The following is an 18,267-nucleotide window of genomic DNA, read 5'->3' on the forward strand; positions in this document are numbered from 1 at the left end:
TAGATAACTTACTCACGTGGAAGGGGAGTGGGATCAATTAAGCAACGGTGTCTCAGAAGAAGTGCATTTTAAGTTTGTTTATGAACTGTGAGAGGTTGAATTCTGTTCAGATATAGATAAGAATAGCATGCCATAAACTAGGAAAGTAGGTTTTTGCTTACTTATATTTCTGTTTTTTTAACAAGGTGTGCCACTGCAGAGCTTACATACATGTACAGATGTGTGGCTCATCTGCAGACGACATCTGTGTGGGTGGTCTGGCAGAACCTTGTTGCTTTTTATTCTTTATGTAAGTAAAGGGTGACTTTGAATGTGGTTACTCAACTTTGATGCATATACAACTACATGTATATATGATAATATTAATTTACCTAGTTAGACAGAAGGAACCAAGTTCAGATAGACATATGGGATGGATCTCCATGCACATATCCAGTTGGAAAGTTCATAAGAGAGTGCTTTGAAGCCAAGGAATGTATCAGATCCTTCCTTTTGAACTGTAGCAATCAAGTCCGTATAGGACTGTGAATCATCTACCTGCATGGTATTATGCAACATTTCTCTGGGCCCTCCTTTGATATATAATATAATATAATGTAGTGTAGTGTAATATAATATAATATAAATTCACAAAAAAAACACAGGTTACTGGTCGTTATAGCTGGTTCAGATTTTTCACACATAAAACCCCAGAAATTCAGAAGTTATAATTATCTCAAGAAACTGTAACTCGTGCCCTACGGTAATTATAACTCGCACCCTCGCCATGCAGTTTTATCATCAATAATTTTATTGCAAATGTTGCAGTGATATTGTCAATGATGTCATAGAAGATGTCATGACTATTTAATGGGGGGGGCACATTTTGTGGGGGAGGGATGCACGTGCCCCACCTCCCTGGGCTGATTTTGACCCCATGGGCCCATCTCACAGGGCCTGGCGCATTTTTGAATTTTTTTTTTAGGAGGGGGGCACATGGCTGCACCCCGAGGGCCATTTTTGGCCACGGTATCCCCCTCCCCCAGAGCCCACCACCATATTTATGGGGGAGAGGGGTACGCCCACTGGGAGGGGACTTCAGGCTTGATTTAGGTCTTGGGGGTTTTCACAACCGTAAAGGAAATCCCGTCTGCCTTTTTACGATCTCCATAGGCTATCATGGAACTGTAATAAGGCGGATGGGATATCCGTCACATTTGTGACAGAGTATTCCCTCCACCAAGACCTAAATCAGGACCTTAGTGTTTGAAACTGCTCCCACCAAGCGAGAGCAAACACTGCTTTCCTGCCCGCATCAGTGAGGGCAGGTTAACCGCTATGTTCTGGGGTTAGGCTCCCCATGGACATAGCATTTTAGCCAGCCCTGGGGGATGGGGTCCCCGGGGCCATTAATAGGTCAATGGGGCGGTGGGGGCACTAAATATACATATTGTCTCCCTGCTGGACCTGGCCCACCTGGGGAGACCGGCAGTTGTGAGTAAGTAGTTATAGTTAGATCCTAGTTTCCATAGTAAAATATTTTTTTGTTTTGCTAATAACTTTAGTGCTATTTGACGATTCTTAACAAACTTTTCAAAACTAGTCTGCCAGCCACTTCAGCTGCTTTCTGGAAAGTTCTGGGGTGATTCGTCAAGTGTGGGACGAGAAAAAAGGGGGGGTCCCAAAACACGTTTTCCCAAGGCAATTTCCTATAGGGATTTTAAAAACCACTACGGCCGAGCCGCTGGACGGAACTACAACAAAGTTGGCAGAAAGCCAGATATTGGTTCAGAAAGAGCTCTTTTTGTAATGTAGTGTAAAAACTTCTATGGTTTTATGTGTAAAATCTTAAAATCTGAACCTAACTATAATGTCCCTGTAACCTTTGTTTTTTCAAATATATATATATATATATATATATATATATATATATATATATATATATATGGAAAATTTCACTTGCCCAGTGTACATCTGTTCGTGGCATTTAGTGCTGCAGATTCACATGCTGTGCATATATCGCCATCTAGTGTCGGGCTCGGAGTGTTACAAGTTGTTTTTCTTCAAAGATGTCTTTTTTTGAGTCATGGGATCCAGTGACTCCTCCTCTTGGTGATAGTACACATAGGTATCGACTCCTTTGTTAGATTATTTTCCACATGAGGGTGAAGTAAGGAGTGAAGAATTGTGTATGTACAAATATATAGAGAAAGTAAAGAAGATGTCCATGCGATGTATATACATATTTACATAGTTAAGTGCTACAATGACTACAGGCTTCTGGGGAGGAGAAAGGGCACATGTGAATCTGCAGCACTACATGCCACGAACAGATGTACACTGGGTAAGTGACATTTTCCGTTCGATGGCATGTGTAGCTGCAGATACACATGCTGTGCATAGACTGAAAAGCTGTTCTCCCAAATAAGCGGTGGTTAGCTCGTAGGAGTTGAAGTAGTTTGAAATAGTGTTTTAAGCACTGCTTGACCAACATTTGCTTGTTGTCAAGATAACACATCCACACAGTAGTGTTTAGTAAATATGTGTGATGTGGACCATGTGGCTGCTTTACATATGTACGCCATTGGTATATTTCCTAAAAATGCTATTGGGGCACCCTTTTTCCTAGTGGAATGTGCTTTTGGAGTTACTTGTAGATGCCTTATCGCTTTAAGATAGCAGGTTTGAATACATTTTAGAAATCCATCTAGCTAATCCTTGTTTTGAAATAGGATTACCTTTACAAGGTTGTTGGAAAGCAACAAAACTATATTTCGTTTTCCTAAAGTCTTTAGTTCTGTCTACGTAATACATTAGAGCTCTTTTGAGATCAAGAGTGTGGACAGCTCTTTCAGCAATAGAATCTGGCTGTGGAAAGAAGACTGTCAATTCGACTGACTGATTAATATGGAAGGGTGAAACCACTTTAGGCAAAAACTTTGGATGTGTCCGAAGTATTACTTTGTGTTTGTGTACTTGGAATAAGGGTTCTTCTAAAGTAAATTCTTGAATTTCACTTGCTCTTCTTAAGGAAGTAATTGTTACCAAGAAAGCAACCTTCCATGTGAGAACTTGAATAGTGCAAGAGTGCATTGGTTCAAATGATGGACCCATAAGTCGTGTGAGCACAATATTAAGATTCCAGGCAGGAGCTAATGGTACTCTAGGTGGAATAACTCCTTTAAGCCCTTTCATAAATGCTTTTATGACAGGAATTCTAAACAGAGAGGTATGTTGTCTGTTTTGTAGGTAGGCTGATATTGCTGTTTTTTAATAGACGAATAGGCAAGATTTGCTTTTTGTAAATGAAGCAAATTACACACAATGGGCCAGGTGTATCAAAGGGTTTTACCCATTCTGTCTCTATGGGAAAATGTGCTCATACATATGGCCCAATATCTTGTACTGATGCTTTCAGTGGATCAACATTTTTAGGTTGGCAACAAAACGTTTCCACTTTTTTGCGTAGCACTGCTTGGTTGTAGGTTTTCAAGCTTGTTTTAGAATGTCCATACATTCTAATGGAAGCTCTGGAATCCAAATTCTATGACGTCAGGAGCCAAATCGTCAAGTTCAGCACACTGGGAATGGGATGCCTGATTTGACCTCTGTTCTGAGTTAACAGGTCTGGTCTGTTTGGAAGCTTGTGATGTGATACTACTGACAAATCCAACAGTGTTGTGTACCAGGGTTGACGTGCCCATGTGGGAGCTATGAGTATCATAGTGAGGGAAGTGTGATGCATCTTGTTGACCAGAAATGGAATTAACTGGAGAGGGGGAAAACTTTAAGAAAATATCCCTGACCAGTTGATCCATAGATCCATAGATCATAGAGCATTGCCCTTGGATTAAGGGTGTGGGTATCTGGATGCAAAGGTTTGGCATTTTGCATTTTCGCTTGTTGCAAAAAGGTCTATGTTTGGTGTTCCCCACTTCTGAGAGTAAAATTGAATTACTTGTGGTGAATCTCCTATTTGTGTATTTGTTGTGATTCCACCATTGCAGAGATTTGTAAGTTTGGCGGTCTAACAACACTACATCCTGTAGTTGATCCTGGGCCTGAGACCATTGTCACGAGAAACACTGTTGCAGTGGTCTCATGTTTAGACATGCATTTGGCACTATTGCTATGCATGATGCCATCATTCCCAATAGTTTCATGACAAACCTGACTGTGTAAATTAGATTGGCCTGTAATTGGAATATAAGGGAGTGAAACACTTGTTTTCGTTGTGGATTTGGGTAGGCTAATGCTGGCTGAGTGTTCAGAATTGCTCCTAGATAAGGTTGGATTTCTGCTGGCTGAAGGTGAGATTTCTGGGATTGTGAACACTAATTTGTGTAGGGTATCTATTGTGAATTGAGTGTGCTGTTGGCATTTTGGAATGGTGATGGATTTTATTAACCAGTCGTCTAGATAAGGGAAGACATGTATGTGCTGCCTTCTGAGGTATGCTGCGATTACAGCTAGACATTTTGGGAACACTCTTGGTACTGTTGTTACCCCAAACGGTGGAACCTTGAATTGATAGTGCTTGCATGCTATTACGAACCTTAGATACTTCCGGTGAGCTGGGTGTATAGGAATTTGGAAGTAAGCGTCCTTTAGGTCTATCGCTGTCATGTAGTCTTGTTTTTGTAGCAAGGGAAAGACATCCTGTTGAGTGACAATGTGAAAATGCTCTGACAGGATATATAGATTTAGAGGCCTGAGATAAAGAGTGGGTCTGAGAGTACCATCCTTTTTTTGGTATAAGGAAGTATAGGGAATATACTACTGTTCCTTGCTGTGTGATGGGAACTATTTATATTGCCTCCTTGAGTCGTAGAGATTGTACCTCTTGTTTTAGTAGAATAGTGTGTTCTAGAGAGAGTCTGTGAGAATGAGGTGGAATGTTTGGTGGAGTAGAGATGAGCTCTAGGCAATAACCATTGCGGATAATAGAGAGTACCCATTTATCTGTAGTAATTTGTTGCCAGTGAGAATGGAATTGTTGCAGTCTTCCTCTCACATGAGATGTATGGTGCTGTGGAATGTCTGGGAAGTCATTGTTTTGTGGATGTAGAAGTACCCTTTGAGGCTGGGAATTTACCTGATCTGAAATGCTGTCCTCTGTAAGAGCCTCTGAATGACCCCCTTGTGTAATACTGCTGGCCCTGCTTTGAATGGGAGGTGGAAGCCTCTGTAGTTCATGTTTTAAATCCTCCCCTAAATTGTGGTTTTCAAAAGGAACCCTGAAATGGTGCGGTATAAAGAGCTCCCATGGCTTTTGCTGTGTCTGAATCTTTTAAAAGTTTTTCTATAGTTGTATTCACCTCTGGTCCAAAAAGCTGTTGTTTGTTAAATGGCATATTAAGGACCGGCTGCTGTATTTCAGGTTTGAAATTGGAGGACCTCAACCACGCATGTCGCCTAATGTAAAGCTGGTATTAATTCCTCTAGCTGCAGTGTCAGCTGCATCTAGAGTAGACTTCATTTGATTATTTGTGATGGCCTGACCTTCCTCTACAACTTGCTGTGCCTTTTTTTGGTGTTCTTTGGGGAAATATTGCAAGAATTCTTGCATCTCATCCCAGTGTGCCCTGCGTATCTTGATAACAGGGCCTGAGAATTGGCAATACGCCATTGATTGGCTGCTCGTGTTGCTACCCTTTTCCCTGCCACATCAAATTTATGGCTTTCCTTGTCGGGTGTATCCCCAGAAGAATTACTATTGGCGTGCTTCCTGGCTGCACTGACCACAATAGAATCTGGCGGTAATTGCTGGGAAATGTAAATTGGGTCTGTTGGTGCAGGTATATATTTTTTGTCAATTCTTGGTGTTAGAACCATAGCATAAACTGGCTCTTTCAAAATATCGTCTGCGTGTTTAAGCATACCAGGAAGCATGAATAGACACTGGTATTGCTTATGAGTTGATGATAGGGTATTGAAAAGGAAGTCCTCCTCTAAAGGTTCTGCATGCATTTGCACTCCATGGTATGCAGCTGCTCTGGAGATAACCTAGTTGTATGCTGTACTATCCTCAGGTGGAGATGGTCTGTTGGGATACAAATCCAGATCGTTAGGTGGGATTGGATCTGAATCGTACATATCCCATGGATCTATGGTGTAGCTAGAATCAACCCTTTCTTCTTCTTGTGAGGAAGTGTGAGAGTGTGAGGGAGAAGGCGGTGGTGGAGTCAGAGGTTGTGGTGAAAAGGAAACTTGTGGTGAATGTGGTGGAAAAAGCTCAACAGGTTTTGACTTTTCCTTTTGCTTGTCGATTTTTGCCAGTGGTGGGGCAGTATCGAGAGATTCCTGGAATGCTAACTTCCTTTTAGTATGTGGAGGCGGAGAAGTAATAATTATTCCAGTCTCTTTCTGGATTTGAATTCTCCTTTGTTTGCTGTCTATGACCTCCAGAATGGGTTGAATGCCTGATTCCTCCGTTTGATGTTCAGAAGCATGTTTTGTGCTTTTAGAGGAATGTTCGGTAAATGTCTTGGGCACATGCTTAATTTGAGTCGAAAGCCCCATTTCTTCTGGGTAAGATGTTTTTTATGTGTCTGAAGTTGGACCAAGATGTTTCGGGTCCGAAACTGTTAGCCGAGGTTTCAGCTCCGAAACAGAGCGCACTTGTTTCGGATCAGATGGTGTGGGACGTCAACTCGGTTCGGAGGTGGAGGGTTGCATTTTGTGGCTTGACCCCGACACAAAACAGGCGTGGTAGCCTGTTGAGGGAGTGCCCTGGCCTTTTTCGGCACCGAACCAGAGGGTCAGTCGACGTTGAATTTTTTCTGGGTGGAATCATGGCTTAAAAGCAGTGATGCACTCAAGGCCTTACCTGATGTTTTAGTTATTGGGGTTGGGGCAGGTGTTCTCCTGTACTGCGCCGTCGATATTGCCTGGCTGTCCTCCTCTGAATCCTGCTCGGAGTCAGAGTCTGCGATCAAAACTGCTGTTTGTGCCTGATCTTCGCCAAGGACGGCAGTGGTGAGCTCTGAGTTTTTACGCCATCTCTAATCTTCTTGCCCTTCTATCACGTAACGTTTTCTTCGATCAAAAAGACTGACATACCTCACACCTTTCCTCTTGATGTTCTGGAGAAAGGCAGAGATTACATATCAAGTGCTGGTCGGTGTATGGAAACTTGGCGTGGCACAGAGGACAGAATTGGAATGGAGTCCGATCGATTAGCCTATGATGCAGTAGACCCGAACAGGCCATAGTAGGGCGCGGGCACCGGCACCCGAAAGGGCCTTCATTTGATCCTGGCGGCACTATCGGATTGAGTGCAGAAGGAAACCGCGTTCGAAACCATACCCACGGTATGAGAAAAAGGTTGAAAGATTAGAGAATTTCTGGACCGAAAATCCCAGAGCGAGAGGGAGACGTCTGAACCCGACGGTGGAAAGAAAACAATCTAACAAAGGAGTAGATGCCCATGTGCACTATCACCGAGAGGAGTCACTTGATCCGGTGACTCGAAAAAAGACTTCTTTGAAGAAAAAAAACATGTAACACTCCGAGCCCAACACAAGATAGAGATATATGCACAGCATGTGTATCTGCAGCTACACATGCCATTGAACAATATATATATGGAAAATGTCACTTACCCAGTGTACATCTGTTCGTGGCATGGGACGCTGCAGATTCACATGCTGTGCACATCCCGCCATCTAGTGTTGGGCTCGGAGTGTTACAAGTTGTTTTTCTTCGAAGAAGTCTTTTCGAGTCACAAGATCAAGGGACTCCTCCCCTTTCGGCTCCATTGCGCATGGCCGTCGACTCCATCTTAGATTGTTTTCCCCGCAGAGGGTGAGGTAGGAGTTGTGTATATAGTAATAGTGCCCATGCAATGGAGTAAGTATGTATGTACATAATGTGATTAAAAGTGATATATTTACAAATTTACAAATGTACAATTTTTCCTTTTTTTTTTTTTTGGTCAACTTAAAACGGCTACAGGCTCCCGGGGAAGTGGGAGGGCGCATGTGAATCTGCAGCGTCCCATGCCACGAACAGATGTACACTGGGTAAGTGACATTTTCCGTTCGATGGCATGTGTAGCTGCAGATACACATGCTGTGCATAGACTAGTAAGCAGTTATCTCCCCAAAAGCGGTGGTTCAGCCTGTAGGAGTTGAAGTTGTTTGAAATAATGTCCGTAATACTGCTTGTCCTACTGTGGCTTGCTGTGTTGTTAACACATCCACGCAGTAATGCTTGGTAAATGTATGAGGCGTAGACCATGTGGCTGCCTTACAGATTTCAGTCATTGGTATGTTTCCTAGAAAGGCCATGGTGGCACCTTTCTTTCTAGTGGAGTGTGCCTTTGGGGTAATAGGCAGTTCTCTTTTTGCTTTTATATAACAGGTTCGAATACATTTAACTTTCCATCAGGCAATGCCTTGTTTGGATATTGGATTCCCTGTATGAGGTTTTTGGAAAGCAACAAACAATTGTTTTGTTTTACGAATTTGTTTGGTTCTATCAATGTAGTACATTCGTGCCCTTTTGATGTCTAATGTATGTAATGCTCTCTCAGCTATAGAATCTGGTTCTGGAAAGAACACTGGGAGTTCCACTGTTTGATTTTAGTGGAACGGTGATATGACTTTAGGTAAGAATTTAGGATTTGTGCGTAGAACTACTTTATGTTTGTGTATTTGTAAAAAGGGTTCTTGTATGGTAAAGGCTTGTATTTCACTTACTCTTCTGAGAGATGTGATAGCTATTAGAAAGGCTACTTTCCATGTTAAGTACTGTATCTCACATGAGTGCATGGGTTCAAATGGTGGACCCATGAGTCGTGTTAATACGATGTTGAGGTTCCACGAAGGAACTGGTGGTGTTCTTGGTGGGATAATCCTTTTCAGACCCTCCATAAATGCTTTTATGACTGGGATTCTGAATAATGAAGTTGAATGGGTAATTTGCAGATAAGCCAAAATTGCTGTTAGGTGTATTTTAATGGATGAGAAAGCTAACTTGGATTTTTGTAAGTGTAGTAGATAGCTTACGATGTTTTTTGCAGAGGCATGTAATGGTTGGATTTGATTATTATGGCAGTAATAAACAAACCGTTTCCATTTATTTGCGTAGCAATGTCGTGTAGTAGGTTTTCTAGCCTGTTTGATGACTTCCATACATTCTTGTGTAAGGTCTAGGTGTCCAAATTCTAAGACTTGAGGAGCCAGATCGCTAGATTGAGCGATGCTGGACTCGGGTGTCTGATCTGCTGTTTGTGTTGAGTTAACAGATCTGGTCTGTTTGGTAGTTTGATATGAGCACTACTGACAGGTCTAGTAATGTTGTGTACCAAGGTTGTCGTGCCCAAGTTGGTGCTATTAGTATTAGTTTGAGTTTGTTTTGACTCAACTTGTTTACCAGATACGGAAGGAGTGGGAGAGAGGGAAAAGCGTAAGCAAATATCCCTGACCAACTCATCCATAACGCATTGCCTTTGGAGTGAGGCTGTGGGTACCTGGATGCGAAGTTTTGGCATTTTGCGTTTTCTTTTGTTGCAAATAGGTCTATTTGCGGTGTTCCCCACTTTTGGAAGTACGTTTGCAGTATTTGGGGATGAATTTCCCATTCGTGGATCTGTTGGTGATCCCGAGAGAGATTGTCGGCTAACTGGTTTTGAATTCCTGGTATGAACTGCACTATTAGGCAAATGTGGTTGTGAATCGCCCAATGCCATATTTTTTGAGCTAAGAGTTACAATTGTGTCGAGTGTGTCCCTCCTTGTTTGTTCAAATAATACATTGTTGTCATGTTGTCTGTTTTGACAAGAATATGTTTGTGGGTTATTAGTGGCTGAAATGCTTCATTGCTAGAAATACTGCTAGTAGTTCTAAGTGATTTATATGAAGTTGTTTCTGTTGAGTGTCCCATTGTCCCTGGATGCTGTGTTGGTTGAGGTGTGCTCCCCACCCTACCATGGAAGCATCTGTTGTGATCACGTATTGGGGCACTGGGTCTTGGAAAGGCAGCCCTTGGTTTAAATTTATAGTATTCCACCATTGAAGCGAGGTGTATGTTTGGCGGTCTATTAACACTAGATCTTGAAGTTGACCCTGTGCTTGTGACCATTGTGATGCTAGGCACTGTTGTAAGGGCCGCATGTGTAATCTTGCGTTTGGGACAATGGCTATGCATGAGGACATCACGCCTAGTAGTTTCATCACTAATTTTACCTGGAACTTTAGGTTTGGGTGCATGGCCTGTATTACTTTTTGGAATGCCTGTACCCTTTGTGGACTTGGAGTGGCAATCCCTTTTTTGTGTTGATTGTTGCTCCTAAGTACTGTTGTATTTGACACGGCTGTAGGTGTGATTTTTGGTAGTTGAGTGAGAACCCTAGCTTGTAAAGGGTTTTTATAACGTATTTTGTATGTTGAGAACACCGTTCTTGCGTATTGCTTTTGATTAACCAATCGTCCAGATACGGGAACACATGTATTTGCTGTCTTCTGATATGGGCTGCCACTACGGCGCGGCATTTTGTAAAGACTCTTGGCGCTGTTGTTATCCCGAATGGCAACACTTTGAACTGGTAATGTACCCCTTGGATTATAAACCTTAAGTATTTTCTGTGGGAAGGATGTATGGGTATATGGAAATACGCATCCTTGAGGTCTAATGTTGTCATGTAGTCTTGTTGTTTGAGCAAGGGGATTACGTCTTGAAGTGTCACCATGTGAAAATGATCTGATTTGATGTAAAGATTTAGTGTTCTGAGATCTAAGATGGGTCTTAGAGTTTTGTCTTTTTTTGGGTATAAGAAAGTACAGGGAGTAAACCCCTGTTCCTTTTTGATGTTTGGGTACTAGTTCTATTGCATCTTTTGTAACAACGCTTGGACCTCCAGCTGTAATAGATCCATGTGTTGTTTGGACATGTTGTGTGTTTTTGGTGGCACATTTGGTGGAAATTGTAGGAATTCTATGCAGTAACCATGTTGGATAATGGCTAGAACCCACGTGTCTGTTGTTATTTCTTCCCAGTTTTGTTAAAAATCTGTTAACCTCCCCCCACTGGTGTCATGTGTTGGGGATTTGTGACACTGAAGTCACTGTTTATTTTGAGTGGTCTTGGGACTTTGGAACTTTCCCCTAGTTTTAGGGAAGTGTCCACCTCTGTATTGTCCCCAAAAACTTCCTCTCTGATACTGGCCCTGGTATGTGGGTCTGGCTTGTGAGGTTGAGGGTTCTGTGCTTTGTCCCCGAAACCCCCCTCTAAATGGTGTTTTCCGAAATGTGCCTCTGCCCTGTGGGGAGTAGAGCGCGCCCATGGCCTTGGCCATATCCATGTCCTTTTTAAGTTTCTCGATAGCAGTGTCCACCTCCGGCCCAAACAACTGCTGTCCGTTAAAAGGCATGTTAAGCACCGCCTGCTGAATTTCGGGCTTGAATCCTGAGGTGCGTGTCTCCGAATGGTGACCGCTGTATTTACAGTCCTTGCAGCTGTATCTGCTGCATCCATTGCTGACCGTATCGGGTTATTAGAGATACTCTGGCCCTCTTCCACCACCTGTTGTGCACGCTTTTGGAACTCTTTGGGTAGATGTTCTATGAAGTGTTGCATTTCGTCCCAATGAGCTCTATCATATCTCGATAGCAAGGCCTGCGAATTGGCAATGCGCCATTGGTTGGCTGCTTGTGCCGCAACCCTTTTCCCTGCTGCATCGAACTTGCGACTTTCTTTGTCGGGTGGTGGTGCATCTCCCGAGGTGTGTGAGTTGGCCCTTTTGCGAGCTCCACCTACTACCACTGAGTCCGGTGTCAGTTGCTGCGTGATGTACACAGGGTCTGTTAGGGGAGATTTGTACTTTTTCTCCACCCTAGTAGTGATGGCCCTGCCTTTCACAGGCTCTTGAAACACTTGCTTTGCATGTTTCAACATTCCTGGTAACATAGGAAGACTCTGGTACTGACTATGTGTGGACGACAGAGTATTAAACAAAAAGTCATCTTGAATTGGTTCTGAGTGCAGGGTGACATTGTGAAATGCGGCTGCTCTGGACACCACCTGTGTGTAAGCAGTACTGTCTTCAGGTGGTGATGGTCTTGCTGGATAACTGTCGGGACTGTTGTCTGAAACAGGCACATCATAAAGATCCCATGCATCAGGATCATCTTGGCTCATCCCTGTGTGCATTGGAGACTGCATCATCGGTGGGGTAGCCATTGGTGATGGTTGTGGTGAGTGATGTGGTGATGGTGGCGGAGATACTTGTTTTGCCACCTTTGCCTGTGGTTGTTTGTCTTTTTCTTGGAAAGCAAGTTTCCTTTTCATTCGGATTGGAGGGAGAGTTCTGATTTTCCCTGTTTCCTTTTGAATGTGGAGCCTTCTTTGTGTGTAATCTGGCTCCCCTGCTTCTAGTTCCTGTCCGAATTTGTGTCCTAGCATTTGTGAGGACAGGCCTTGTTCCTCAGTGTAGGAACTTGATTTTGGCTCCGAAGCCGGATGTTTCGGTATCGAAACCTTTTCAACATCTTTTTCGGCTCCGAAGCCACTTTTTTGTGTTTCGGTGTCCCGATATCTCGGTGCCGATGTCGAGATTGTTCTGACCCGGTGTCTCGGTGTTGAATCTTTTCTGTGCCGGTATCTCGACCGGAGTCGGATGACTTCGACACATGTGTGCCCTTTTTCGTCCCCTGGGCTCTGATAAATTTACCGTGAGTTTTGGCTGGGTCAGTTTTACTCACGATTTTCGGCGTCTCTTCTGTTTCGGCCTCGTCAGAGTCCGTGTCAGCAATGGAGAAGGTTTCTTCTTCCTCCAAATGTTGGTGTCCTGACGTCGCCGACGCCATTTGCAGTCTTCTAGCTCTTCGGTCCCTTAGGATTTTCCTCGATCGAAACGCTTGACAGGCCTCACAGGTATCCTCCTTGTGTTCGGGAGACAAACACAAGTTACAGACCAAATGTTGATCTGTGTAAGGATACTTGTTGTGGCATTCGGGGCAGAAGCTGAATGGGGTCTGTTCCATTAGTCTTGTTGACGCACGTGGTCGGGCCGACCAGGCCCCACCGGGGAACCGAAACCCCAAAGGGCTCTTCAAATTCGGTGTCGATCTGTATTAACTAACCCGATACCGAACGCAAACAATACCGTCGAATTCTTCCGATATCTAACTAATTTTCCGAACCGAAACACGGAGCGTAGAGGAACACGTCCGAACCCGATGGCAGAAAGAAAACAATCTAAGATGGAGTCGACGCCCATGCGCAATGGAGCCGAAAGGGGAGGAGTCCCTCGATCTCGTGACTCGAAAAGACTTCTTCGAAGAAAAACAACTTGTAACACTCCGAGCCCAACACTAGATGGCGGGATGTGCACAGCATGTGTATCTGCAGCTACACATGCCATCGAACATATATATATATATATATATATATATATATATATATATATATATATATATATATATTTATCCTCTAGCTTCAATACTAGATCAATTCAAGGTGAAACACAAGAGCTATGCAAAACTTGGCTGGAAACCAAACTCAACCTTGACAAATAAACGCAAAGTAGACCCATAATGTAGGAGACGGCTATAAAGAGAACATTGGTGCTTTCATGGTTTGGTCATGGAAGCCCCTCCAGCACTTGAAAGCAGCCCCCCACCCCAGGTATTATGTCCACTGGGAAAATGTCAAGAGTAGCGAAAGGGCCAGTACGGCCCTGGATGTACCCTGAAGACAACCAAATCCATTTTCAAGTGAATAGTGGGCCAAACCAGACTAGCATTTCAACATGCTTGAAAGAAAAAAAAAACTGGAAGAAAGAACCCTTAGCATCAGTGGAGTCAATACTGAGGTCACATGATTAGGAGAAGCAGTTTGTCTCCCTTCTTCAAACACTGTAAGACTGAGGAATTTAAGAATACTTATCTCCAAGCTGCAGTGAATGAATGCAGTGATCCTAGATTATTGCAACATAATTTATACTAGTCTGCTGAAAAGAATCACTAATAGGCTGCAAAAGTAGCATCTTCGGCCACCCTATTCATGACCAAGACATAGGAAGCAGATTCCTCTGTGGCTGGTCTAGGGAATGAGGGAGGCCTGTTTCAGGTAGACAGTGAAACCACTAGTCTCCTGTAAGTCATTTTACCACTTGTCATCCAGGTTGGACTGAGCAAATTCATCACTTGGGTCATATGTGTTGCATGAATCTGTACCAAAAGGAAATGCAGAGTGTGTGTTCTCCCTTGTGAAGGCAGTAATCCAAGTGGTGGAAGTGGCACCTTAGATGGTATTGAGTGCAACTTCAGTCAAGGCAAGATCGGCTTGTAGGGTCCAAATGGCACCAAGGGCAAACCCACTGGGCATACTCCAGATGGAAGGCCTTTTGACGCCTTGGGGCCCATAGACGTGCCAGAGGGAGTTGGTAAAGATCCGAAGAGCTGGAGCACAGCTGCACAGAACTCTTCGATCGGATGTGCCATGGCTGACGGCCAATGAAATTGTGGCTGTGCCAGCTGCAGGATCAGCTCCGATGTTGGCCAACTCTGGGAGAGAGATCAAGAGTTGTGGCGCTGCCTCCGCACCAGTTTAGGTAAATGTGAGTGGCATAAGGTGGTGGATTCCTGCTTTTTAGACTTACTCAATGATTTGGACCACAAAGAAAACCAGCTTCTGCAACAACTTTGTCAGCTTCAGGACCGGGATCAATTTTTGAATGTAAACCACGACTTGGAGCGGTCCCACTGAGGAGTCGTTTTATGCTTGGTGAAGTAAGGCTTCACCTTTCAGATCCTGGCGGCCACTAGGTTCATTGATGCACATTTGCTGCAGGCCTTAGACCCAAGACACCATTGGCATATCAGGTGGGGCTCGGTCATGGACATTTGTTTGCGACAGTATCTGCAGGGTTTGAAACCGGTTGATTTTGAGGGAGACATCCCATGCACATTGAGAAGATTTTTGAGGTAAATGTTGAGAGACAAAGAGAGAGCTCCAATCCATGTCTGGTGGCATAAAGGAAGGAAATGAAGTCAGCGTGCAGCGGTTATGCCTATACAGACTTCCCAGGTCATTTCGGGAGCGGAAAAGCATCGGTGCTGAGCCGCATGGCACCACCCGACGGTGTGCTGAAGTTGCTGAAATGCTTCCAGATCCCTGTGAGGAATCTGTGGCAAAAAGTCTCCATAGAAACATGATTTTATTGCTGGGACTTCTAAACCTGTCTCTTGTTTGAAATACAGTTACATTTATATAGAGTTGGTGTTTTTTGACATGCTTACACAGTTTATGGTAAATTCAGTCACATATACCACTCAACAATCAGACATCCCTATTTTTAAGCTGAGACCTGGGTGAATAAATCCAGGATGGCTACGAGAATGATTCCCAAGAAGAAAAACATCCTTGTAGAGATTTGGACAGGCATCCTATTGACTCACATTAAGTGAATTCACAGAACGGGCTGGAAAACAATAGTGATGAGCTGAAAGATTACGACTAAATCTGTTTAAATAATAACAGATTTGTTCCTTATAAACAGCAATGAAATTAATTAGAATAAAACCTAATGACTTCACAAAATATGTGAGAGGTTTTGACGTAATCGATTTAAGCTGTGGCAAAACCATAGCTTGTTGGGCATCCCAAATGGTCTACTGTCTAGGAAACAAATGATTTAATATTTTAATTAGGTAGCTGTCCACCAATGAGGAATTAATTTTAGGACCATCAAGGCTGAAGAGATAGGCAAGGAAGGGTGCGTGGATCCCCTGATTTTAGATATTCTTTTTGGCAGATTCTAACCTAGCCCTGCACCTCGTTGCAAACCATTCTTCAAAAGGTAGGGGCGACTATCTTTTGACCCTCTGCTATGCATTACATTATTTTAATATATTCTATACATTTTGGCCTACAGTGTTTCTTTGAGGCTCTATTTGAGTATTTCATTATAAGTGAGTGCAAAATTACCATATGCATAGGGAAGACCATGGACGTACGTGATAAAATGCAGGCTCACAAATTTTGCCTGAATGGAATTGCACTGGAGCATGTTTATGAGTGCTGTTACCTTGGTTTAAAGTTAAGACAGCAAATGAACATGGTTGCCCAATATGGATTCTGTGACTGTACTAGCCCTTACCATAATGTAAGATCTGATCAGGTTTCATAGAAAATATGGGATGGTTGTCTCTTCGGTCATCAGAGACCTTTTTCACTATCAAAAATGTTCCCTCGTTGTCATAAGGATCCCCTTTATGGTGGATTCCAAAATGGTTGGTGTTTTAATAAGGGCGACGCTTTAATTACACAATTCCATTCTAATTCAAGGTCCTAAACTGAGGTGGGGATTCATTCAACTAATTTTACGATTTTACAATATGTTACGTTGGTTGTGATTAACGTAATCAATGCAGGGGCTGCTGAAGAGTTTCTTCTTGAGTCAATTAAAAACTATGCATATTAGAGTATATGATTAGCAAACCAGAACAAATCCCAGTGCTATCCGATATGGTCGAAAACGTTCACGGTTTTGAATATATTTGAGTTTGACTGTAGATGCAGGTCAATAATAAAGCGTACAGAAGCACCAGTTGCGCTACCCAGATACTAAGGTATCTTACACTTTTCATATTTATTTGGAAGTGCCCAAGATCATAGCACTAGATAAATACACCTCCTTTTGTTTGGTAGCTGAGGCAAACTTTTGGCCATGCTTGAGTCAAGTATGGTCATGAATACAACTCAGGGCCTGATTTAGATATTGGCGGATGAGCTACTCCGTCACAACAGTGACTGATATCCCGTCTGCCAAATCTAAATCCTATAGGATATAATGGGATTTAGATTTTGGCGAACGGGATATCCGTCACCGTTGTGACAGAGTAACTCATTCACCAATATCTAAATCAGGCCCTCAGTGTTTTTGATGTCTTTGCAAAGTTGAAGCAGAAACCACTGATTATATAATGCTAAGATATACAGTTCTCCGATTTGTTAGGACTGTGCGACTGCATAACTGATGTTACTCAAGCAACTGAAATTGATTACACCCTTTTATGATTTTTTAAACTTCTTTAAAAGTTTATTATTTGATTTTTTTTATGATGCTAATGCATTAGATGCTGTAATGCTTTTTAAGGTTTTATAATTTGTGTATGTAAACAAAATAAAACTATATTTAATGTTATCTAATCTGAAGGGAGCACTTGTACCTACAAAGTAAACAAACCTGATGAAATATTAGCAACCAATCATTGTGACAAATATTCGGGGTGAGCAGCGTGATGTAATAATGCACAGTGGCTTTTTTTTTAGATCAGACTTATTAGATTCCTACAAACACAAAACTGTATGAAGCTACTCCACCTTTACTTACAGATTATTAAAAAATATAATAACATAGTTTTAGCTTGGGGATCCACTAATAAGCCTTCATCAGAAATGCTTGTATATTTTGCTCTCTGCAATAATGTGTAGAATTGTGCCCTGCCATGGCCAGAGGGAAAGGTGTGTCTATCCTTACCCAGCTGAAGAATCTGGTATTGTTTCAGTTTCTTCTTGAGTTTGATTGGCCCTGCATCCCAGCTTTCCTCGTCGCCCTTCAAGGGATGTTCACTACTGGACTCATCTGTGCTCACAGCCCGGTAGAAGAGCTTGTACCCTGAGATCTGAGCATAATTAGATGGAGGCAGCCAGCTTAATAACAGGGAATCAAGCCTAGACCGAACCTTCAACTCTGTGGGAGCAAATGGAACTATGGAAAGAGAGAAAGAGAAGGTAAGATTATGAGTGAACAACAGGGACGGAAGGTCGCTGTGAATGGGAGAGAAAGAAAAACAAGTGCACAACAGAAAGGAGATAAATGAATTAGCACTGAGAAAAGGAAGTACCATCGATTGCATTGTTGCAATACAATGCAAGTATCATCTACGAGACGTAAAGAAGAAAGGCACGTGGAGAATGTCATGATAAGGAAGATTATGAAGAGCAGAGAGAGAAAACTGGAATAAGGAAAACAACTATTAGGAAGAAAAGAACAACTGTAAGAGTGGAGGAGTGAATAAAAGGGAAAAACAAAGCCAATACACTTGGATTGGAAGACGAACTGAGACCAAATAAAGAAAATGAATCACCCTGAATATCAGAGGGAGAACGGACGATGAATCAAACGATAAGAGGAAGTGTGGTAGACCTTTGAAGGAATGGCGTTCAATAAGCAGAAGGGAAAGAAGGAAGGGGTGTTGAGGCATAGCATGGACAGAAATAAGGTGGATTGCCGATAAGGATAGAAACAAGAATTACACATAAAAGGAAGGAAATTAA

General features: G+C 42.7%; 1 protein-coding gene across 1 annotated transcript in view; it reads right to left on the reverse strand.

The window, feature by feature from the left end:
• Window positions 1-18,267, reverse strand: part of IGDCC4 (immunoglobulin superfamily DCC subclass member 4) — a 468,431-nt gene that overhangs the window by 53,282 nt on the left and 396,882 nt on the right. Inside the window, exon 11 of the mRNA XM_069222840.1 lies at window positions 17,468-17,698. Within this exon, the coding sequence (XP_069078941.1) occupies window positions 17,468-17,698 (231 nt within the window). The remainder of the gene's footprint in view (window positions 1-17,467; window positions 17,699-18,267) is intronic.

Source organism: Pleurodeles waltl, chromosome 3_1, assembly GCF_031143425.1.
Source record: "Pleurodeles waltl isolate 20211129_DDA chromosome 3_1, aPleWal1.hap1.20221129, whole genome shotgun sequence".
Classification (NCBI taxonomy): Eukaryota; Metazoa; Chordata; class Amphibia; order Caudata; family Salamandridae; genus Pleurodeles; species Pleurodeles waltl.